At 41.2% G+C, this 24,187-nt stretch overlaps 1 protein-coding gene across 25 annotated transcripts in view; it reads left to right on the top strand.

The window, feature by feature from the left end:
* JAKMIP3 (Janus kinase and microtubule interacting protein 3) overlaps positions 1 to 24,187 on the top strand; it is an 87,721-nt gene that overhangs the window by 42,992 nt on the left and 20,542 nt on the right. For 13 of the 25 annotated variants that reach the window (XM_053388837.1, XM_053388841.1, XM_053388838.1 and 10 more), the window contains 7 exons: positions 2,205 to 2,702; positions 17,655 to 17,870; positions 19,544 to 19,663; positions 22,091 to 22,237; positions 22,809 to 22,940; positions 23,367 to 23,402; positions 24,117 to 24,176. In XM_053388837.1, the coding sequence (XP_053244812.1) occupies positions 2,205 to 2,702; positions 17,655 to 17,870; positions 19,544 to 19,663; positions 22,091 to 22,237; positions 22,809 to 22,940; positions 23,367 to 23,402; positions 24,117 to 24,176 (1,209 nt within the window). The remainder of the gene's footprint in view (positions 1 to 2,204; positions 2,703 to 17,654; positions 17,871 to 19,543; positions 19,664 to 22,090; positions 22,238 to 22,808; positions 22,941 to 23,366; positions 23,403 to 24,116; positions 24,177 to 24,187) is intronic. The other 12 variants (XM_053388840.1, XM_053388853.1, XM_053388832.1 and 9 more) reach the window with 4 other exon arrangements.

The raw sequence follows: 24,187 nt of genomic DNA, 5'->3' as shown, positions 1-24,187 counted from the left end.
GACGGGGAGGTCAATGTGGTGCAAACGTACTAGATTGGCTCTGTGAGTGTGTTTCCACCATGCCAGGCTCCCCGCCATCTTGCCCTCCCAGTGAGCCACCGTCTGGAAGGCTAGTTTAGCTGCTGCACCCCACCCAGCAAGCTGCTGTTGTGTTTCCTGTGGGTAGGTGCTCCTCATACATGCAGCTTTTTTTTTTGTATCATCCACACAACATCATTGTCATCAAAATGCCAGGCCATACCCCCCTACACACGCTTAATCCAGATTTAACAGGGAGGACGGGGGATTCAGTCAGTAAAAAAACTGCTATAAGTTGTGATACCTGAATGACCCTTTACAATATTAAGACCCCATTTAGTAAAACCCCTTTAGTAACTGGAGGTGCCTCCAGACTCCCCCTATTTTGTGGGAAGGATTTAAGCGCATACTGGAAATTTAGGCTTGTGCAATCAAAGTGGAATAAAACACTTTGTTGCCCTAGTTCAATCAATCCACTCTTTTGTTTAATAACAAAAAAAACCAATCCCCCCAACCTTTTGAAGTTAGGAAAGTGATAGAGAAACATGCCAAAAAATGTGGGATGAATGAATAATGTGGGATTAATGAATGATTAACAGGAAGACATGTAAGAACCCTGTAAGCAAATCAGGATGAATGTTCAGTGCAACTGGACAGAGTCTAACCACCGAGTAAGTTTTGTGCAACCCAGTTAGGATGAATGCTGAATGAAGGAGCCCTGGAAGTAACTGGAACAATGTCTGTTGGATCAGTTGTGTAATAATAGCAGAGTATCTAAGAGCCAAGTAACATGGCCCCTGTTAAGTAATGGGGCACTGAAGTGGAAAATGGGGCAAGCTCATTGACAGTCTTTGCTTTTCAAAACTGTGCTAAACTCACAAGTGTCTTACTTTTGCCAGCGGGCGATGCTTTTAGCTGGAATTGTTGCCTTGAAGAACTCAAAAAAAGCATTCAGTGCAAAAGTTAAAAGACCAGTGCAAAACTTGTGCTTACGTGAAACCTGAAATGAGCTGAGTCTCTGACTTTTGCATTAGAAATTGGCAGGAGGTTGGTTCAGACAGACTCTAGTTGTTTTGCTTTCACTATAAAGGGTAGGCAGGCAGGCAAGAAGATCAGTGAATTATTTTAAAACTTTTGAGAAGGAGAGCTAATCCAGCCATACCAAAACTGCTTTTGTCAGCTAATTTAAATGGGTGTGTGCGTTGGTTGGTTTGAATTATTGTCAGGCCTATCTGTGTCGACACTCCTGTGTATGCATTAGCACGTTACCAAAAAGTGCAAAAATACAATGCATGCAACCAACTTTTAGACATGGTAATTGTGTATCATCAAGGAGAAGCATGCAGATGGCTGTTGAGAAACTTTGGTATTGTGAATATTCCTGTCCTTATTAAAGTTTATTAGTGCAATAAAGGGCCCCCTTTAATTCCCCATCGTCCATGCAGTGTTCTCTTCCAACTACTGTTGTCCCACACTGTCTGCTCACTAAATCCAGGGATTTTCTATGCCTTGGAAATCTGAAAAGGAGAGCTACATTAATTGCATATTGGGATCTCAAGATTTTTAGAAGGGGGGCAGTAGTTGGAGGTGAATACCACATGGACGAGAGGAAATTAAAGAAGGCACAAAGAATCCATATTAAGCCAAGATATGGACGGGCCCTAATTTTAATGTGTAAGTCACTGTAGAAGAGAAAGGGAGGTATTTTCCTTCCCTCCCTTTGTCTACATCTTCCCAGTACACCCAGTGTGCCCAGTGTCCAATGGGAAATGAGCCCAGGATTCAGTAGGAGATGGAGTTTTTCAGAGGGGTGGAGAAACTTGTAATGGGAGGACTCCATCTTTCCTTACCCACCCCTGACATGCTGCATTGTCAGGACTATGAGCAACTCTAGCTTTCGGTGGGATTATAACATGGGGGACAGGATTAACCCCTCCTTCCCATGCACCATGGTTCTGATCTAGCTTGTGGCCCCCACCCTGCATAGCTGATGTTGCTAATAGGGAGAAAAACCCCCAGACAAACTCACTCATTTAATCTTGCATCTCTTTTTAACCCTTAATTGGTGATAATGAAAAAACACTTGCTGATTTCCCAACAGCTGTCTTAAATATGTCCTCCAACATTTATGCTAGGTTATAAAATCCATCTTAAACATACCGTGTGATACTTTCTTTTTCTTCTAGGTCAGCAAATTGGAGAGGGAGAAAAATCAGGAAGTGAAGCTGATCAAAGAACACGAACAGCACAAAAACACAGTGACTGTAACGGAGCTCAAGGCTAAACTTCATGAAGAAAAAATGAAGGAGCTCCAAGCTGTTCGCGAGGGACTTTTAAGACAGCATGAAGCTGAGCTTCTTAGAGTCATAAAAATCAAAGATAATGAAATTCAGAGACTTCAGGCCTTACTCAATGTTGTCCGGGATGGGACGCCTGATAAGGTTAAGACGATGCTCTTCTGCGAAGCAAAGGAGGAGGCCAAGAAGGGATTTGAGGGTGAGAAAACCAAAATGCAACAGGAAATTTTGGAGCTTAAGGGGGCTAAAAAACAAGTGGAAGAAGCTTTATCTGTGGTCGTGCAAGCTGACAAAATCAAAGCAGCAGAGATACGGAGTGTATATCACCTTCACCAAGAAGAGATTACCAGGATTAAGAGAGAGTGTGAGAGGGAAATTCGCAGATTGGTATGTGCAAATTTCAATCATTCTGGCGGTTTTCAGCAACAAGGGGAAGGGAACGAATGTTCTATCTGTGTTTTCGTTAATAAACAGTTCAAATTCACTGTGACGAAGCATCCTGTATTGGGGCTACTAATCCATACAGACTTTCTGATCCTTCTGAGGTTTATCCAGCACTAATGAAAATGTCTAGGAGGAGGTTGTCTCTCAAAGATATGCTGTGCTGTCAGTTAACAGGGTGCAAGGTTTTGATCCAGGCTGTCTCTTGGTCTCTTGCCATGCCATCTGTTTAAATGATCATTTTAGTTCCACTAGGAATCAACTTCACATCAGTAGTAGTTAGTGAGCAGTAGGCTGTTTAAAAAAAAAAAAGTTTTAAAGCTTGAAAAATAGTTATGTGCTAGAATCCAAATACCGCCTTGTCTTTCTGCTGGTAAAGGGTAAATTAGGAGGAAGGAGATGACGTTTTTTTCCAGGTCACAACCGGCTTTGCAAATTGCTGTGCATCTCTACTTACTTACCTTTTCACAATGCTGTATTGTTACTGAGACATAAAAGACTTCTGATGATTGCAGAAGTATATGGTGATCTAATTGTTACTAGCAACCTTTTTCTAGGCAAAGGGGTATAGGCAAAACTTCAAATATGACAAAGTGATCACAGGCCAATGATTTAAACCCTTGCTTTACAGTACAATTCTAGGCATGCCTGCTTGGAAGTAACTTGCACTGAATCTAATGGAACTTAGATAAGTGTGCATAGGATTACAGCCTCTTCGACTTAGACCTCTGAATATACATTTATGCCATTTCAGCAGGTTTTGGGGGCTTTTTTTATCTTTAGCCTGCATCCAATCATGGTTTCTTAGCCTGTTTTCATACGTAAATGTCTCCATTTGGCCTCATCATATACAATTTCCCAGACACAGTATTTCCCAGACAGAAGTGCTTTCCATGCAAGAAAATACAGAACATATAAGTTGGCCCGTACACAGTTTCATTTCCAGGATAACATATTTGTATTATAAATGGCTGTATTTTGCATATAAAGCCACTCAAGAGATGGTTTAAATTCTCATTGGATAGCTCCGACTTTGCATGATAGCTTTCAATTTTCTATTTCTATTTCGACAGCTGTTTGATTCCCCCCCCCCCAGTTGTTAGGCGGTTACCAGGCAGTCAGAGAGCAAGGCCTTTGTGTAGTCTTATGTTTTTGCTGCTCCCGCACCACATCTACATGTTACTATGTGTGAATTTATGTTTAACACTCCCGTGATCACAATGAAAGCTACACTTAATGCTTTCTAACACCATTAGTGGGAGACTAGTTGCAGCAGCTAATTATTCATAGTAGATCAATTCTTGATGTATAACTTCAGCTGATTTATTATGCTCAGGGAGCTTTTTGCTGTTTTCCATGATAAGGATGACAATGACAAATGCACCTTCAGTTTCATATTAAATGATCTGCTTTTTCACAGTGATAGGACCTATTCTGAAATATGCAATATCCAGAATGGATACTTTCTTTTCCAAAGTAAAATACATAACTTTACTTGTAATAGAATGTAAGCTTGATAAGTTAAGTCTAGTTACGTTAAATCCAATTTTGTCCAATTTGTGGGGTTCAGGAACATTGGGATCCTATACCAGAGGGAGAACTGTGACCAGCATCATATTGTTCCTTCATAGCCAAATACGTTGAATGCTCTTTTTCTGTTTGGAGATATCATGCAACTTGTGTGCACACTGCTCATTGAAAGCACATTCAAGCTTAATCTTTCCCTCAAAGAATCCTGGGCACAGTAGTTTGTTAAAGGTTTCAGGGGATTGTAATTTTGTGAGAAGTAAACTACAGTGCCCATAATTCCTTGAGGGAAATAATGTGCTTTGAATGTGCTTTAAAAGTATAACATGGACAAAGTGAAAATAGCATCTATAGCATTCAAGGATGCAAAGAAACAGCCTAATTGTTCAATACCAAAATATAGTTTTATTTTACTGCCGTGTATAGTTAGTAACATTGTACCTAGGGAGACAGAGTAGTATAATGGTTAAATGTACCTGGATATGGACCTCTCTTTAGCCTTCATGGCTTGGTGACCTTGGGCAAGTCTCATTCTCCCATCCTAAGTCATCCTCACAAGGTTGCTGGGAAGGTAAAACAAGGTAACTCCCACAAATACCATGAGAGAGAGAGAGAGAGAGAGAGAGAGAGAGGGAGGGAGGGAAGGATGAAAATTGAATAATACCTTTTGAAATGAATGGAAATATCCATGTGAATGGATGGTCCAATATGTGAGCCGATAGTTCACAGAGCTCAGTCACAACAAGTGTGATTGCTGATGCTCCAACCTACAGCATATTAAGGAATTCAGCAGTTGCTAGAAGATGTGAGTTACTTCTGGATACAGTGGTACTTTGGGTTAAATACTTAATTCATTCTGGAGGTCCGTTCTTAACCTGAAACTGTTCTTAACCTGAAGCACCACTTTAGCTAATGGGGCCTCCTGCTGCCGCCACGCCGCCAGAGCCCGATTTCTGTTCTTATCCTGAAGCAAAGTTCTTAACCTGAAGCACTATTTCAGGGTTAGCGGAGTGTGTAACCTGAAGCGTATGTAACCTGAAGCGTATGTAACCCGAGGTACCACTGTATATTAGACTGATCACACAAATGGGTGTCTTAGTGAAGTGTCCCAAGATATTTGGGAAGGCACAATTAAATGTTACATGCAAACACATATAAGTGTAGCCTCTCGGTATCTCTGACCTTCACAAACACGTACTTAAATTCAAAACCAGTGTAGAGGGAGAAAGGTGTGATTTGGAGAGGGAGGTAGCAAGTGGGGAAATGATTCTTCCCCAGGCACCAATCCAGGCTCAATCATCTTTTCCCAAAGTAATTTTTCAATCTTAAATGGACATGGGAAGAGCCTGCTGGATCGTGACAAAGAGCCAGCCTTTCTAGCGCTCTGTTCTCACAATGGCCAACCAGATGTCCACAGGAAGCCTGCAAGCAGAACCTGAGTGAAGCAGCCCTCTCCCCACTTGCATTTTCAGGCAACTGGTATTCAGAGTCGTATTGTCTCTGACAGTGGAGGCAGAATATAGCCATCATGGCTAGTAGCCATGGATAGCCTTATCCTCCATGAAAAAGCCATCAGGCAACACTGTTACATGTTTGCATGCAATGTGCATTTTAGCCTTGAAATGGCTCTTTGAGTCTACTTAGAATGGAGCCAAATTAAGATATTGGAGGATTCCTGCAAAACCCCGCTAGCCTTTTTCATTTTTACAGTAACTATCTGACTCAAGTGAGCATTTCAGCTCTTGCCATCTGTAGGACTCATGTTTGGGTCTTTTGTAGGGAACAGCAATTGGTGGAACACAAATTTCTGTTTATAGTATGTGGCAAACTTCTGCTAAATCCAAATATAGCTTTCCTCTCATATCTTACTGCCTTTCTCTACATGTGCAGCTTTCCCGAAATAACCACCCCACCCTTCTCCTCCCAACCTCGTATAGTGTGAATATTTCCAAGCAAAACATAGCATAACTTGATTTTGGATGTTTGATGCAGCTCCATACTGGCTCATATCTGGATTTCAACCCTAGCACTTTCCTACCAAGCTGTGGGTTTAAATCTTGCTTACCCAGAGAAATGATAAAAACTAAGAGTTCTCATGAGAAAAGCACCACAGCTAATGTTCACCAAGGGAAATATTAACCTATTAGACAGAACAGCTGGTTGTTAATCAAGCAACAAGGTGACATTTTCATGTTAACATCCTAAGCCTTGGATGAGACCCACATTTTGAACATTGCTTTGAACAGTATGTGAGAGTTATAGGAAAGAAAATAATGTTTTGACTGAGAAAAATGTGCTCTAATATATTTTAGCAACATCACAGGTTCAGCTCTGCTCAATGATCTATTTGGCTTGCTGTAGTCATGTGATTATAATGTTTTCTCTTCCTCATGTCAGCCATAGACTACCACAAATTAATAGCAGAGCTCTGCTCAACAGGAGGCAAATTAATCCCCAACAGCAAACACTTTAATGCCAGAGTATTTACTATGCTTCGAGATCATGAAGCCATATGTCTTTATACTTATAATATAACATACTATTTTGCAGATAGATACAAAATAACAGGAGCCAGAAATCTGTTGGTTTTATTAACTGGGCATGTTTCCCATCAACCACATGATAAGATGCAGGAACTTGATATCAATACTAAAGTGGACTAAGTACTGATTCCAGAAAAAATAGCTGTGTTGATCTGCAGTAGCGGAAACAGCCATGTGATCCATGGTACCTTAATGTCTAACAGATTTGACTGTGGCATGTGGTTACATGGGCAAGAACCTACCGTATTGGCCCAAATATAAGCCACACATTTTTCCAAATTCCTTACGAGGGCTGTCCGGAACACAGGGCAACGGCGCCCGCCCCAACCACTGCTCCCAAGCCTCCCCTGAACCACCAAGAAGGGGGAGAGGCTGCTGGCAAAGAGGCATGGCTCCCCCTCCCCAGACAGCAGCCCAGGAGCATGGGGGCAATGGTGCCCATCCCGTCTGTGGCTCCCAAGCCTCCCCCAAGCCGCCAAATTTTAAAGGTGTGACTTATATTTGGGTGTGGGTTATATTCGGGCCAATACAGTACTTCCATTTCATGCAGATGACAAAGGTAATCAATACTTATGAAAATTCATGCCACAATACATTTGTCTGCTAATAAGATATCTCACTTAGATCTTGTGTAAAACCCAGCAAAGAAAAGATTGGAAAAACAAAATAGTGAGCATCATTTTTTTTAATTGAAGTTTTCAACAAGCCCCTGTGCCACCCCTCCAAGTATTTGTGGAATAAATACTTGTTTAAATTATTGGGAATAATTAGACCAACTTTGTTGCATCACCAGCATCTTACTCTTAAAAGTTGTTATTCACTTTGAAAATGTTAGAAAATATGATTCAACAAGATATTTGCATTTTGGATTTCTAATAATTTATATATTGTATAAATTATTATACAATTATATTATACAATTATAATCATTAGTAGACCCTTCTCTCTTCTGCTGGGTGTAGCAGAACTCAAAACAGCCGCATTAAACCCCTACTTTGCATTGAATATGTAACCTTTGATCACACGTATGGTTCTGCAGTTGTCAAATGTGTGCTAATGCATTCATCAGAGCTCTTCAAGCCTTTCTAGTATCTATCCTTTGGAGAAAAGTTGCAAGCATGAAAACCACATTTGAGGAGGCGAAACACAGCAAAAGAATTCGTGACTTTGAAGGCTTCTCCTCCCCACTTAATAAGCATACCCTACATTCCCAATCTCTCTGCTTCTCTCTCACACACAGGTGTGGAGCATATCAAAGAGGGGGGAAAGATCCTTCTAAGCCAAGGCCAGCCCAAGACCTTTTGCTGCCTGAGGCAAAGGCCAAGATGCTATTCCCCCCGCCCTATCCCATATATAAAAATCAACCAGACTAAAGGCTTTGGGACATTACTTTCGCCTCAAATACGATGCTTTTTAATGATGTCAGCTCACTCTAAGTCAGGAATCATCAAGTGTTTACGTAGAGTGGATGTGTGTGTGTGTCTGTGTCTGTCTGTGTCTGTCTGAACAAACTCACAAAGTGCCCCACTCTGCTTCCAGCCAAAGGGTTGGAAAGAACAGTTTGCTGTTGGAGGGACTTGGAAGTTTTGTGCCAAATAATCCCAATCTCTGGAGAGGAAACACAGTTGTGATGGGCTTCAGAAGCACTCCTGAAACAAGCACACAAGTGGGAATGGTACCTGCCCTTTCCTTTGGTGCAAGCTTGGATTTGGAAAAGGGAAGCAGGATATCGTCCGCTTCAGAGGTGCAGAGAAAGATCAAGTTCTAATTCAAGCATAGGCAAACTCGGCCCTCCAGATGTTTTGGGACTACAACTCCCATCATCCCTAGCTAACAGGACCAGTGGTCAGGGATGATTGGAATTGTAGTGTCAAAACATCTGGAGGGCTGAGTTTGCCTATGCTTGTTCTAATTCATTACAACAGGAGTGGTGTCATGGTGGCTACAGATGTTGGGTGACTACTAAGGGTTGCCCAAATGTTTGGATTTCTAAAGTTTGAACGTGTAAAGCCTTACATAATTTTGCTGTGTTTGCTCCCTTGAAGAGTCCCAGTATTCCCAGAGCTTTCCATGGGCACAGATTTGCCACTGGTGGTGTTTTAAGACATGTCATTGTAAGCCTTGGATCCATTGGATACAAAGCTCCTTCATGTCATCGACATGCCTATATACTGTATTGGGCTTCCAATACATACCAGCCTGGATCTGCCATAGAGGTTTGTTCTCCCATTGCTGCTAGTGTTTGGGAAAATAGTTTTGAAAAAACAAGCCAGAAAGCTGGAGGTGTGAAGGTAAACACACACACACACACACACACACACACCAGCCAACTTTTACCCTGGGTTGAGCAAACTGGCAAGGTTCTAGATGTCAGGATTCTCAATTCCATTCATGCCTAATTCATACTTCCTGAAACAATATACAGTGGTACCTCAAGTTACAAATGCCTCAGGTTACAAACGCTTCAGGTTACAAATTCTGCTAACCTGGAAGAGTTACCTCGAGTTGAAAACTTTGCCCCAGGATGAGAACGGAAATCATGTGCCGGCGGCAGCAAGAGGCCCCATTAGCGAAAGCATGCCTCTAGTTAAGAACAGTTTCAGGTTACGAATGGACCTCTGGAATGAATTAAGTGCATAACTAGAGGTACCACTGTACAAACCGAAACACTCACTTTGCTCTGAATTTTGCAGTTCAGTTCTCTCCCCCCCCCCCAACAGCAATGTGTTCAAAAAAGTATATTCTGGGGTGAAGTGTGCATGTAAATGTTCATGTTGGTGAAAGTAACATACAAAAATGCACTGTATTAGGGAGAATTGCCTGCAAAAATGTCTATATTAGGCAAAATTGCATACAAAGAAAATTTGTCTTAATATTCAAGACAAATTTTCATGAGGACTCCACTCAGCGTTTTGTGCTGCAGTGCTCCTATTCTTCTTGGCAAAAGACAATGGCTAGTTTGGAAAATATACAGTGAAAGAGGTACATATACAGTAGTTTTATTTTTGTAAAATTACGATATACGATATACGATACAATATGATACGATATGGTATACGATATCTTTATTGTCATTGTCCCATACAGAACAATGAATTGAAAATCTACATAAAACATTCAAAAACCCCTAAAAACTCTGAAACCCCATTTTAAAATACAATATACTATATACTTTTGTTTTGTTGTTGTTGTTTTAAAAGGTGACTAAAATGTTTGACAAATGAATAATGAAATAAATGCCCCTAGATAAGATAAAAACAAAATCAAAAGCCACATAGAGAAGAGAACTGAAGTAGATGCATACATTAGTTGATATGATTATATGCATGTTTTATTAAGGAAAAGAGCTATAGCTCAGAGGCTTTGCACATCAAAGGTCTTCGGCTGCATTCACACCCTATCTGCTAATCCCCACATTATATTTGAGCTTTCACACAACATAAAAGACACTTCTGGAAATATGGTGGAATATGTTGGAATATAGTGCAAGTTCAGCACTCATTGCCATATTATTTGCAAATAGATGTTTTCTGGAAGCAAATAACACAGAAAAATGGGAGCCAACTCCTAGGAGCCGAGCTCCATTTGCCCCCACAATAAAATATTTGAGGAGGTCACGGCCCCCAAAATTGATGGGCATTGCCATTCAAATGGTGTGCACCACATCTTGCGATCGATTCTGCAGGGTGGGACTTACGTGCCTCCCCAGTACTTTCTTCAAGCTGGCCCCCCTGCACGGAAATGAGCACTCAACTTGCGCTACATTCCACAGTCATTCCAGAAGTGGAATCTTATGTCACATGAAAGCTCAAATATAATGTGGCAATGAACAGTTAGGGAAGTGTCAGGAAAGCAGAATGAACTGAAGTGTGAATGCAGCCCCAGCTTCCGTCCCCAGGATTTCCACTTTTAAAAGATCTCACGTATCAATCTCTGCAAAATCTGAATTCTCAGAGAACTGCATCCAATCAGAATAGACCGTCCCAGACTAGGTGAGCCAATGGCCTGCCTTAGCACTATTATGGGCCCTCTAGTTTCCTCTTCTGTATGCCCGAGTTTCCCCTTAATGGCATAATATTGACTGCAGATATCTCCCTGTTCCCTTTGATCTTTAGTTACCTCTTCACTAATAAATGACTGACAACTTATTTACCTGTGCTGGTTGGACCTGCAAGAGACATATTTCTTGTGGTACATTCTAATTGCTTCCTTTGACAGCTTGCCTGCAGGGAGATGGGCAAGCTATGAAGCAACCAATGATTGGCATGGATTTTCTCATTTGCAATTAAAACCTCTGTCTGGGAATGGTATGTGGGTTTTTTCCCCTTTTCTTTTCAGCCCCAGATGCTGCAAGTTAGAAATGTTGCCTTGCCCTTCCACACCTTCTGCTACAGTGCTCTATTAAAAACGCTTATGGAAGCTCCCAAGCTTATAAGCAGCTTACACAGCATTGCAAATGACATGTTGGTGGGGTTTTTTCCATAGAGTGAGAAATTAGAGCCATGACAACCGGTTTGATACAAACGATATTAGAAATTATTCGGTGTTTTGATTTTTAATAGCAGATGCTGGCGAGGGACGGCTGGGAGGAAGAGAAATCCCCCATCTTTCCTGGCTTTCCATAATTGGCAGCAGCGATGCTCGCAAGCTGTTTATTAATTAAAATGCATTATTGGTAGAGACAACCTGCTAAATATAAAGTGGAAACATCCATGCTGTTAAGCAAGCCATTTTCTTAAAGACCATTGGTTGCCTTCCTCATGTATATTCATAGGCTCTGTTTCACAAGTAGGCCTTCTGTTAGAGAAAGTAACTGGGGTGAAATTATCAGGAAGGCGAGACTGTTGGGAGCGTCGCTTCCTACTGTCAGGAAACAAACGCATGAGCTAGTCTTTTAGAGATATACACCTGGATACTAACCCAATACTCTCAGTGAGTCAACTCCTTTTTTTGCACTAACCTCTCCTTTGTGTTGATAGTATGGAGCTAAAAAGGCTGTAAATGTGGGTGGGTGAATGAGTGTCTCTATGTCCATGAGTGTGTCTCTTTTTATTAATTTCTCTACTGTTCTCCATATTGCTTAATGTTTCACTCTCTTTAAAATCATGTTATTATTGTTATACTTCAGTGGCTTTAATATATTAAATAGTATTTTCCCTTTTCCTTTTTGTTGTTGTTGCTTCCTTATTGTACAAATTTTTCACAGTTGTTTCTTTTTGAGGACTGAATATATGAGCAAGAGTCAATACTTGATATTATTTGAATTACCCTTTATTCTCTCTGTGTGTGTGTTTGTGTGTGTGTGTAGGTGTGCGGTTTTTCTCTAAATTAAAATGTTGCCTGTTGACAGATCTGTGTTCAGATCAATAGATATTAGCTATGCAGATTATTATTTTTTAAAAAAGAAACCTTTATAAGTATTTCTGTCCTATGGCTTGTTTATACCATCCATGGAGAGATGCATAGTAAGCAGTCCTTTGTTTTATGACAGTCTTTGGTAGACTACAGTACATTTAAAATAGATTATATATTTCTTCATGGTTTTTTTTTTTTTAATGATGGTGTGAGAAGTGCAGCACACAAATGAATTTTATTGCCTCTGTCAAAGACGATTTCTTCCCTTCCATTCTTGTTTGCTAGTTCTGGAATGCATGGGTCTAAAGATGTTTGATGTTTTCTCTTGAGGATGTTCAAACAAATCCACTTGTCCTCTGCAAAAAGAAAAAAGGGGGGAAAGGCAGTATAGTCCAGGGGGTTTCTATGATGTATTCAAGGAGCTTAATAATAAAGAAGGCTCTTCTATAGGGAGAAAATATTCCTCAGAACTACTTGGTCTCCAGGTCAACTATAAAGGATGTGAGGCAGCAATGGGAAAAGGATGGTAGAAAACTTTATCCATCTGTGGCAAGATGCAGTGTACTATTGGCTGAAAGGTAACATCACAGTCATGATGTGTTTATTAAATTTTCCAACAGAAACATTTGATACAAGAGTTATCAAACTCTGTTCCAGAAGAGTATGTGTGTTTATTGGAGGTTTATCAGAGGACTCTCACTAAGATCAGTAGTGTTTTAAGGTTCCTGGATTTATTGGGTAGTCTTCCTGTAAGTATTGTTATACACTCCTCAATTGTGGCGAGAGTTTCTGGAGTAAGTGCTACTTGGGATCCCCCTCCCCTTAAGTGAAGAGTGCTGGAGATTATGGAATTTTTTGTAACATTTGGTTTACTTGCAACAAAGGCCTGGAGTGCCCTCCTACCCAGCCCTGCCTCCTCAGAGTATTTCTACCCCCTAGCTAGAACAGGTTCTTGAAGAGTGAGAATACCTCGTTCTTGCCAAGGTGGAGAATGTCAGATGGCGGCCACATTCTGCACCAGCTGTAGCTTCCAAACTGTCTTCAAGGGGGCAGCCCCTCATGGAGAGCATTGCCATAGCCCAGGTGGAAGGTCGCTAGAGCATGGACAACTGAAACCACGGTAGAGAGCTGAAGGACAGGCCATAACTGGTGAAGCAGCCTAGGCAAGGCATATGCAAATCTAGCAACAGACTCTACTTGTGATGCCAGTGACAAACTGGAAACCAGAAATATCCCTGGACTATGAACCCTTTTCTTCAGAGGGACTGCAACTCCTCCAGGAACATGTGGGGTGAAATATGTTGCCCACCAGTTGCTGATAGAAACCAAGCAGCCGCTTGGGTCTTGGCCCATTACAGTGCTGCGTCTGCTACTGTTCATGACCACAAAGGAGTAGTAGGTGTGTTGTCCCAAGACCCAATAAAGGGGTAAAAGAATCCTGAAAACTACAGGCTGGTCAGTTTGTCTTTGATATCAAGGAAGATAGTAGAACAGATTACAACGCAATCAATCCAGAAGCATCTTCTTAGCAATACAGTGATTAGTAGAAGCCACCACGACTTTGTCAAGAATTAATGCCAGTCTAATCTTATATCTTTTTTTGTTACTGGATTGCTAGCTTAGTGCAGGGCTGTCACGCCAACGAGGCAAGATGAGACAGTTGCCTCAGGGTGGCAGGCTCTGGACAGCCAGGGGAGTGGCTGTGCTTTTTGCCTCCTCCTCCTCCTCCTCCACTGTGGCCTTGCCCACCACTCTGCACCCACTGCCAGCCACTACTCTCTGGTCTCCTTTTACCCACCCCCCAGTGGGCAAATAGCAGGCATGCAGCAGAGGAGGGGGGTGGGCTGCAGAGGAGGAGGAAGTGGGGCATTTTCTGTTTTGCCTATAGTGAAAAACATCCTGGGCTGGCCCTGGATCAGTGTTGTGGACACAATTTATCTTGATTTCAGCAAAGCATTTACCAATGATATTTTTCGTTAGCAAACTAACCAGTGCAGGCTGGGTGATCATACCGTCAGCTGCTTGGAGGTCTGCACTCAGACTGTGTTCACCTATGGTTCCACTTCAAACTGGAGGGAGGTTTTGAGTGGGGTGCTGCACGGCATTATCTTGGTCCCTGTATTTGTCAACATGTTAATCAATGGCTTAGGTTAGAGATGGGGAGCCTATTTCAACCAGAGGGCCAGATTTCAACTTGGCCACTTACTGGGGTCTGCTTTCCAATGGTGGATGAAGTGGGCAAGGCAAAAGAAGAACAGAACGGAAAAGCCCGCAGGCGTCTATCCACCACCTTTTGTCACAAACACACATGCATCAGATATGCAGCCACACAGCGCTTCCCCTTCTCTCTTTGTCATGCACACCTCACGCTCCAGATATGCAGGAACACACACACACACACACACACACACACACACACACACAATTTCCAGCCCTTTCCACTCCAACACTAAGGTGGGTGTGGCTGGAAACATCCCGGAGCCTAAAGGCATTCCAATATCACAATCAGTGGCGGAGGAAGCTGAGCAGGGCCAGCTGCCCACGGGGATGGGGCCAGCCAGGACAGGACATTCCGCGGGGCCTCCAAGGAGTCTGCCTGCCTCCTCCCTCCCAGCCACCCTACAGCGGAGGGGAAGGCAGCAGGCGGATGTTTGGGGCAGCATGGAGCTTGCGGGCACCCAAGCCACCGCGTCACTCCCAGGAGAGACGCGTGGCTCAAGTGTACTGCAGGCCCCGCGGTGAGTGCTGCCCGCCATTTTGTCACCCCCCCAGTGGTGACACCCACTGCAACCCCACTGCAACCCCCTTCCTCAGCCCCTGATCACAATGTTCCAGAATCATGACGGGTAGTAAAAAGCAAAGCCTCCCATCCCAGCATGCTGCCTCCCTACTATGAATCAGGCTCCCCTACTTTTGAGGGGGGCGGGGAAGCAAAGTACATTTTTGCTACAATTTAACTGCAAGTTACATTTGAGCCCCACTTTCTCTGCACAGTGTTCTGGAACCTGGTGCCATTTATATGTTTTGGACTGCGACTCTCAGTGTTGGCTGGGGCTGATGGGAGTTATACTCCAAAAACATCAAAACATCACCACGTTGAGGAAGGCTGTGCCACACCATTAGTGCTCAACTCTGCCTGTCCCATCGCAACAAAACTCTGCTCCCAGCACACAGCAAGCAAGACAGCACAGGCATCTCATGGCTCCTAGAAAATGAACAGCATTTTTTCTGTATTGGTTAGCCTTGACTACAGAAGCAGCTTTTTTTGCTTGGTCATCCTGAGCAGGGGGGATAATGCACTCAGCTCATCCTGGTTAGTCTTAGGAGAGAGTTTCTCTCTCTCTTGGTCCCCTCTCTTTTGGGGTCTATATATAGATATGGTACATTCATCCCAGCTGTCCCTGCTTATTCAGAGTAGACTTAGTTTTCTCGTGTTTGGTAAATCACCATTCTTGCTTTGCCCCTATTTTGCCTTTTTAAAAGATACCTTATTTAAATATTGTTCATAGAGTTGTCATTTTTCAGGGTTTAGCTCTAGAACACAAACCTTTGAAAGGGAACTGGGCACATCTCATCTCTGTCTGATGCATGCATGTGTGCATAAATTCATGTGCATCGATATTTCAGACTGCAATCCTATGCACACTTATGTGGAAGTAAACTGCATTGAATACAGTGACACTTAACTCTGGGTAAGCATGTGCATGATTATACTGCATAGTACCACACAGTGCACACAGCCCATTGGTAACATACTGTAGAAAGTGATTAGGCTTTGCCGATGTAATTTAAAGGAAAATGACAAAGCGGCATTTGATCTCAAATCAGCACAAGGCAGGTTATGGCACAGTAAATGAATACAAGTTACAAGAAGCAGCTGAGAGCAGCCTCTAGCAATGTGTTCCCCAGAACTGTTTCCTTCCATGAGCCTACTCCCAGGGTACTTTGGTTCCTACTATAATTACAGAATGCAGCAATCTAGATAAACAAATAATGCTTGAATATTTTTACCACTTGTATCAGTACAATACATTTCAATGAGATTATGTTTGCTATGTCTTTGTATATACTTGGAAATTTGAGGATTTCCCCTCAAATATAATTCAGTTACATTTTTAAAAACTCTCCATGTGGCCATTCTCACTAAGACTTCAAATTTAAATAAGGAAACATCCCCAAACCCAAATACATTGAAATTAACCTATCCCCCCCAAAAAAATTGACTCTACATTTCTGAGCTGCATGTTCAGCTTTTAAACAAGGTGTTTTCTTGTTGAGATGCCACAGCAATGTAGCTTGCTTCTCCAAAATATTCCCTTTATATATTTAAATTTTTCCATTTCTGCTACCCTTTGGGGAAATATTTAGGTTATTCTGTTTTTCTCTTAATAAAGCTGTTTCAAAACTATTTATATTTACAGTGGTGCCCCGCAAGACGAATGCCTTGCAAAACGAAAAACGCGCAAGACGAAAGGGTTTTTCCATTTTTGCGTCGCTTCGCAAGACAATTTTCCCTATGGGCTTGCTTCGCAAGACGAAAACGTCTTGCGAGTTTGTTCGCTTTTTTCCTAAAGCCGCTTGAAGAGGCGCAGTTGCGACAGACCGTGCTTCGCAAGACGAAAAACATCGCAAGACGAAGAGACTCGCGGAACGAATTAATTTCGTCTTGCGAGGCACCACTGTATATTATAGTTGGTTTTAATGGGTGTCATTGGGGTTCTGACCTTGCTTTTGAGTAAGCATGCATAGGATTGGCCACCAAGGGATTATCATTTAAATGCTGACATGAACAGCAAAAAATGTCATAACATTTCTGTGGAGTTATGTTATTCATTCCAAACCTAAGTTCAAAAAAGTATTCTGTGTTGTTATTCTTTTGTGATTAAACTCCCAGTGTAACAATCATTGTGGGTCAGGAATGGGGCCTACTTCCTTACTAATCAAATGAGAAACATTTCATGCCTGAACTCCAAAATCCAGGCCCTTGAACTTTAATGCATGCACGAGGCACACTTTCAGTGCTGCACAGTTAATAATAATCTGAATTCTGAATCTGATTCAAAAGCTACTGAAACTTACTTGTTTGTAGGAAACCTGGTGTGAGGATTTCAGTGTAATGTGTAGACATGAAGAAATAGTCAAACCAGTTCTCTCTCTCTTTTTGAAATTGTCTTTCTTTCTTTTGCTGAAAGAATTCCAAAGAGGTTTACTATAAGGGATAATAAGTGAGATGATTATTATATTTGCTGCCAAAATACTCTATTTTTCGGGGTGCTCACCCCCTCCCCTTTTTAAAACCAGTGCTTCTTTTCAACGTTAAAGGGCGTGAAATCTGCAGGATTGAATTTTATGCGTTTTTACCTCTGGGTATCATCTAAAATGCTCCGCTAGCGGGGATGCTGCCAGTTACTATGGCAACGCCAGAATTGTACCGTGCATGCCCGTATGTGATTGTATTTTGTTCTCCTTGTAGATGGAGGAGATCAAATTTAAAGACAGAGCAGTCTACGTGCTGGAAAGAGAGTTAGGGGTTCAAGCCGGGCATGCTCAGAGACTTCAGCTCCAAAAGGAGGCTTTAGATGAACAACTTTCCCAGCTCAGAGAGGCTGACCGGCATCTGAGCAGCCCCAAGCGGGAACTTCCTCATGCAAGTGGTGCAGGAGAGACTTCAGATCATTCAGGAAGTCCTGTAAGCACTTTCTAGTGGTTTTGCCTGAAACAAACAAATATGCCAAAATCTTGATGAGTGAGTGCACATTCTGGCAACAAATTCTTTTCCCCTCTGGGGTGGTGGCGAGGAATCTGCAGCCCTCCAGATGTTGTTGGATTCCAACTCCTAGCCGCCCCGGCCAGCATGCCCAATGGTCGGGGATGCTGGGTGCTGTGAGTTCAGCAGCCTCGGGAAGGCTCCCCACTCCTGCTCTAGGGAGAGAGAGCCAGCAGGATTTCAAACCTAATTTTGACATGTGACAGCATGGTTTTTTGTTTGTTTTAATTTGCCAGCAGGTTAAAAGAATTAAAACAACAACAACACACAGCTTACCTTGACATTTTGCCTTAGTTTGACAGCATGAAATGGTTTGTCCGAGACTTACAATGCAAATGCATAACTAAACTGATTAATGGGTGTGTGCTAATTTTGAGGGCTACTTACCAGCATTGTCGCAAACAACCACAAAACTGAATTGACTAGCAGGGGGGAAACAGAAGTAGAGATCATTCTTAGGCTTCATTACTAATATCACTGAGGTTGCTCATCATCACAAAGCTCTTAACTTTAGCCAATGCTCTTTGCTGTTTCTTCCATGCTGTTTGCAGTCTCTTCTTCCATTATATCTAAACCCATTAAATTTTTATGCTGGCTTCTTACGTGACTTTGCCACTTCTCCAGCTTTTGTATTAATTTGCTAATAACAGAGATTTTCCCCCCCTGTGACATTTGTTGAACTTCTTTTCATTGTTGATCCTCATCAAGATTTATTTTGTAGTGCTGCTTAATTTGAAATGTGGATATATATATATATATATATATATATATATATATATATATATATATATACATGAGCACAAAATCTTTTCTGTCCTTTGTTCCAAGCCTCTCCTGCACCTGTTGAATGAAGAATCCTAGCACTGTTGAGTGTCATTCAGGCCAAATATAATCATTGGTTTGTTTGAATCAAAGCTCTTAACATACGTGGTTCCAAATGAATCAAAATAGATCAAGAACAAATGAAGAGGAAATGTTAATATAATTTTGCTCTTTTTTAAAAAAAGCAATGATGCCTACTCTTATATCTGTATTCATTCTCTATTTGGGTTAAACATTTTCACGTGTGAATTGATTTTAAAACACAATCCTCTGATTTTTTTAAGTGACCCATTTAGATGCTCAGTTAGATTCACCGCTCCATGGGAAAGGAATTATGCAATGATAGAATTGCACGTACCTGTTACATTTTATATTTCAGCATCTATATACCTCACATTACCATAAATAAGTTCTAGGCGGCTCAACTGTTTTAAGGCACTCAATTCAACAGTGGCAAATACAGGAAACATTGCCATAATTCCCAATGTTTTCTTTCACAATTCCCAGTATGATGTGTGTGACTTATTATCTACATATGCATCCCTTTTTCATTTTCTTTTTCTTTTGCATTTGCTTCCTCTCTTACATACATCCTTTCTTCGATATCTGTTGGTCTCATCGTTCAGTATTAAGGCATAGGTTACACTATTGATTATATATAATTAGTCAGGAATGGATGGATTCAACAAGGGAAGAAGATGGGGTCTGTAAAGAGCTCTAATATATATATATTTCCTCTATGAACAGTTATTTGCAGTTGTTTTTTGTTTTAGGAACAGCAGTTGGATGAGAGGGACGCCCGGCGCTTCCAACTTAAAATAGCCGAATTAAGTGCAATCATCAGGAAACTGGAAGATCGAAATGCATTACTGTCAGAGGAACGAAATGAGCTTGTAAGAAATCACTTTTATTTTTCATAAAATAAATTCTGACTGGATTATGTAGGGCAGATCCACTCCATCTAGATGCCTCTTGTACTCAGCACTACAAGATCCTGGGTCTGAGTTTGGTTTTTTGGGGGGGCAGAGGGGTGGCACTCTTTTTAATAAAACAAGGCTGGTCAGATTTTATGCTCGATTCAACCCTCTTCCTACCATCCAACCTCTTTATACCTAGGTTGGTTAAGTTTCTGTTTCACTCAAGAGACTTGACTATTTTTTGTGAGAGCATTGATAGCAAGAGGTTGAAGCAACTTAAGAAATAGGATATACGTTCAGATATAGAGAATATAATATATGGATATAACTTGGAAAATACATGTTGGTGACCTTATAGTCATCAATGAGTTCATCAATTTACTCAACTCATTTCAGAAAGCAACCATTCAGTCCCCTTCAGCTATAGAAAGAGGCAAGAATCTGACACACATCTTAGCAAAAATTGCCTTTCTCCAAAGAAGATGTTTTTCTAACGTGAAACGTCATAATTGCATGTGGGATTAGGAACGTATCTACAGTATGCCATCAGCTGAAGTTTGAATGAATAAGATACATTGAGGCTAACCCAAAGAAAGCTCAGAACACTTTTGATAGATGGCTAGAACAAGCCCGTTTTCTAAGGCAGTTTCAAAGTCGCTGAAGGTCCATTGGTAACCTCTCTCTTTTTGCCACAGGAAGGAATTTTCGCTCTTTCTTGAAGTGGCCACAAAGAAGCATTCTTTTCTTTCCTCTCAGTTTCTTTAGCTTTTATAAGCATTTAGAGCACTGACCTTTTCAATAAAAAAAATTAGGCACCAGTCAAAGATAAAGCACTTAGATTACAATGTGTGGAACTTGGGGCCTACCAGATGTTGTCAGGCTTCAAGCTCCCATCATTCCCAGCCAGCACAGCCAATGGGCTAGGGTGACGGAAGTTGTAGTCCAACAAGATCTGGAGAGTCCCCCATCCCTGCCATACATTTCAGTGTAATTGGAAGTGAAAAGTGGAACATAGGAAGTTCCCATGCATCAGGTCAGACTGTTTGTCCATCTAGTCCAGGCACCCCTAAACTTGGCCCTCCAGATGTTTTGGGACTACAATTCCCATCATCCCTGACCACTGGTCCTGTTAGCTAGGGGTGATGGGAGTTGTAGTCCCAAAGCATCTGGAGGGCTAAGGTTGGGGATGCATGAATTCTAATCTATTATTGTCTACTCTTGCTGACAGTGCTTCTTCATGGACTCAGACCAAGACCCATCCCATCACCTGCTCCTTGATCCTTGCCAATGACTGAATGTGGAATTTTTGAATGCAAAAAGAGTACTCTACCATTGAGCTATGGCCCTCACTTTGCTGTAGGCTCAAGTTCTCAGTATAATTCTGATGAAGTCTGCAGAGTTAAACTTCTGGAATTTTCCCCTCCTGCTTTTAGTTCTTCAGAGTGCTACCCCATCTCTATGCAATCCTATTTAAAGGCTAGTTAATGACATTTACTGTGGCAAACCCTATATTTCACCGAGCTGCTGCAATAAAGCATGATGGCATGTTGGAAAAATCCATATAGATGAAATTTATAGAAGACATTAGAGCAGCAGTTCTGCAATATAATCTGGGGCCGCAACTGGGGCTTGCATATTTGATGAGGCAGTTGTGAGCACTGGAAGCACAGCCACTTGGCTTCTTTTCCATTTCCTTAATAGTATCCCAGGCTCGCAGGTATATAATCTCCATCATACGTTTCATTCATAAAACAATGCAAGCATATCTTCAAATGGGATGGTATTGGTTGCCATTCCACATGGCTTTCCCTTAAGAGAAAAAGCTGAGGACATGTGTCATTCTTTCTGAAAGTATACTGCGAAAGAGCCCTGCTCCCTGCTCTTTAAGCCAGGAGACATAAGAAATATCTATATTATTTTTAAACATATTGGTATTTGTGCAAAACGTCTTTGTTTTAAATTTTGCCAGTGCCCTTTTGGCACTTTGACTTTCCACACAATATTAAACTTTGCTTCCATCAATAGACAGTACCACAAACCATTACCTGAATCTGAGACAATTCCTTCCATATATGGAATTCTAATAGGATCAAATTGGACTTCTACACCTAAGACTTTTCAGGTTCACATGTGAGGCCACTGCCTAACTGAAGCCAAACAGGTGTGAATGTGGCCGGTGCCTGGATAGATGACCACCTTGGTGCCATGCAAGCTACCTTAGGTTCTATGATAGAAGAAAGTAAATGTAAGAAAACCAATATTTGTTCCAATCTTTCCGATTAGAATTTTTGAATAAGTGGAGCATTCCACCCAATGTGTACCATATTTCTTTTATATTTATACCATCAACATTGTGCATATTTCTGACACCTGTGTAATTTACCCCCCCCCCCCACTTTTCAGCTGAAGCGTCTGAGAGAAGCTGAGAGCCAGTATAAACCACTGCTAGACAAAAATAAACGCCTAAGTAGGAAAAATGAGGATTTGTCTCATGCCTTACGTCGTATGGAAAATAAGCTAAAATTTGTCACACAAGAAAATTTAGAAATGGTGAGATATTTACATCATGTATTCTCCCAGGAATCCCATGTTTTACAGTATTTAATTTTATTATATTAGCATTTTCTTGTACTTATTGTATTCTGTTTTACACATTTCATTGAACCCACCTTGGGATTGCAATATGATGGACAGCTTATAAATGAGGTATATAAAATGAAAAAAAAATGCACACAACTTCATGCATATATGCAAAATGTCAAAGACTCACATCATTTTGCATATTCACCCACTGTTATATTGAAAAATATAATAAATGCTGGGAAAGGATGTGATTATATCTTTTGACTTTCTCTATAGTTGGATAATAATTTTATTATATTTACTGTTTGCAAATTATGTTTTTATTGTGATTTTAAAATGAATATGTTGTGCCATTTTATGTAAACACTCAAACAAATTGTTGTTGATCCAGTGGTATATATTACTATTTAAAAATAGGGTTGTTGTTTTCTTGGAAAACTTGCATTGTGACAGTGTCTTGCATAATGAGGAAGGATTTGATGATGTTTGTTGAAAAGCCACTCTCATCAGTTGCTCGACATTTGTTCTGTTTCTTTAGAGACAAAGGGTGAGAACAATAAGGAGACCAAGCTCTTTAAACGACCTTGATCAGAGTCAAGATGAAAGAGAAGTCGAATTTCTGAGGTTGCAAATCATAGAGCAGCAAAATATCATAGATGAACTTTCAAAGGTAAAGGAAGACTTCACTGCAATCCTTCTGTAATTGCCATGTGGCCTGGCACTGCGTGGACCTAGCTTCACTCTCTGGGGACAACCCCTGGGACTTGTGTGGGGAACCGAGAAGTCATCACTTAGAAATATGAAAGGGGTGGGGGTGAAACCTGTGGCCTCTCAGATGTCTCTGGGCAGAGAAAGGCCCAAGGTCACCCAGTGAGTTTCATGGCTGGGTGAGGAATTGAGCCTTGGTCTCCCAGGGGTTGACCCTCTAGTCTAACCAGTACCTCATAATGACTCTTGAATAATAAACATACACTTATTATTATGTAATATATAGAGCTGGTTGCACAAGTTAAAAAAAAGTATTGTGATATTTTGCTAAAGAAAATGAGACAAGTGTCCTTTCATATAACAAGTTTTCCTAATTCTTTTAAACTAGACACTAGAAACTGCTGGCTATGTGAAGAGCGTAATAGTAAGTAGCATATGGGTTTCATTTTGCTTTTCATGTGTGCTTATGTGAACTCTCCATTGAATTGTACAGTGAGGTTGTTATGTTTAATGGCTTCATACGTTAATATAAAAGAGATTCTGGTTAGTGTCTGTGTGTGTGTCTGTGTGTGTGTGTGTGTACACAGGCGGTGACCATTTCACATGAGGGTTTTGTTCCTGGCCCCCACGCATATCCACTGGGTGCATATAAGCACACCCCACCCCGTTCTGCCCCATTCCACCTGCCCTTCCCTGCCCTCTTTTCTCCCTGCCCCCATTCCTCCCCCATTCTGGAGATCAAGCATCAATTGGATGCACCTAAAATGATCACCACTTGAGAATATATATATATATATATATATATATATATATATATATATATATTCAGGAACTAGTTTTAGTGCAAGGTTATTTCATCACAGATACCAGCCAAAGAATTTTGTCCTCAGATCAGGTGCTTGAAAGTGAAGCTGTGCTTCTTAAAGTTTGCAAATCATATTTTTATTATTATCACTGTCCTTTGATTTGTATTCTGATTTGCCTCACAGATTACCTGTGCAATTTAAATGCCCTGTTCTATTCCAATTTCACACTTTCCATAAATATAACGGTATAAGAGACTGACAATTTCTTAGATGAATTGTATTCAATCCCAGTTTGTGGATCTCTAACACATGCATTTTGCTTCTGCTTGCAGGAGCGGGATAAGCTTCTAAGGTATAGGAAACAAAGGAAGAAATTCGCAAAATTTCCCAAGGTAAGAGACTA

Source organism: Podarcis raffonei, chromosome 5 (assembly GCF_027172205.1).
Source record: "Podarcis raffonei isolate rPodRaf1 chromosome 5, rPodRaf1.pri, whole genome shotgun sequence".
In the NCBI taxonomy this organism is placed as follows: domain Eukaryota; kingdom Metazoa; phylum Chordata; class Lepidosauria; order Squamata; family Lacertidae; genus Podarcis; species Podarcis raffonei.
The sequence above is the reverse complement of the archived record's forward strand: the minus strand, read 5'-3'. Positions and strand labels throughout refer to the sequence as shown.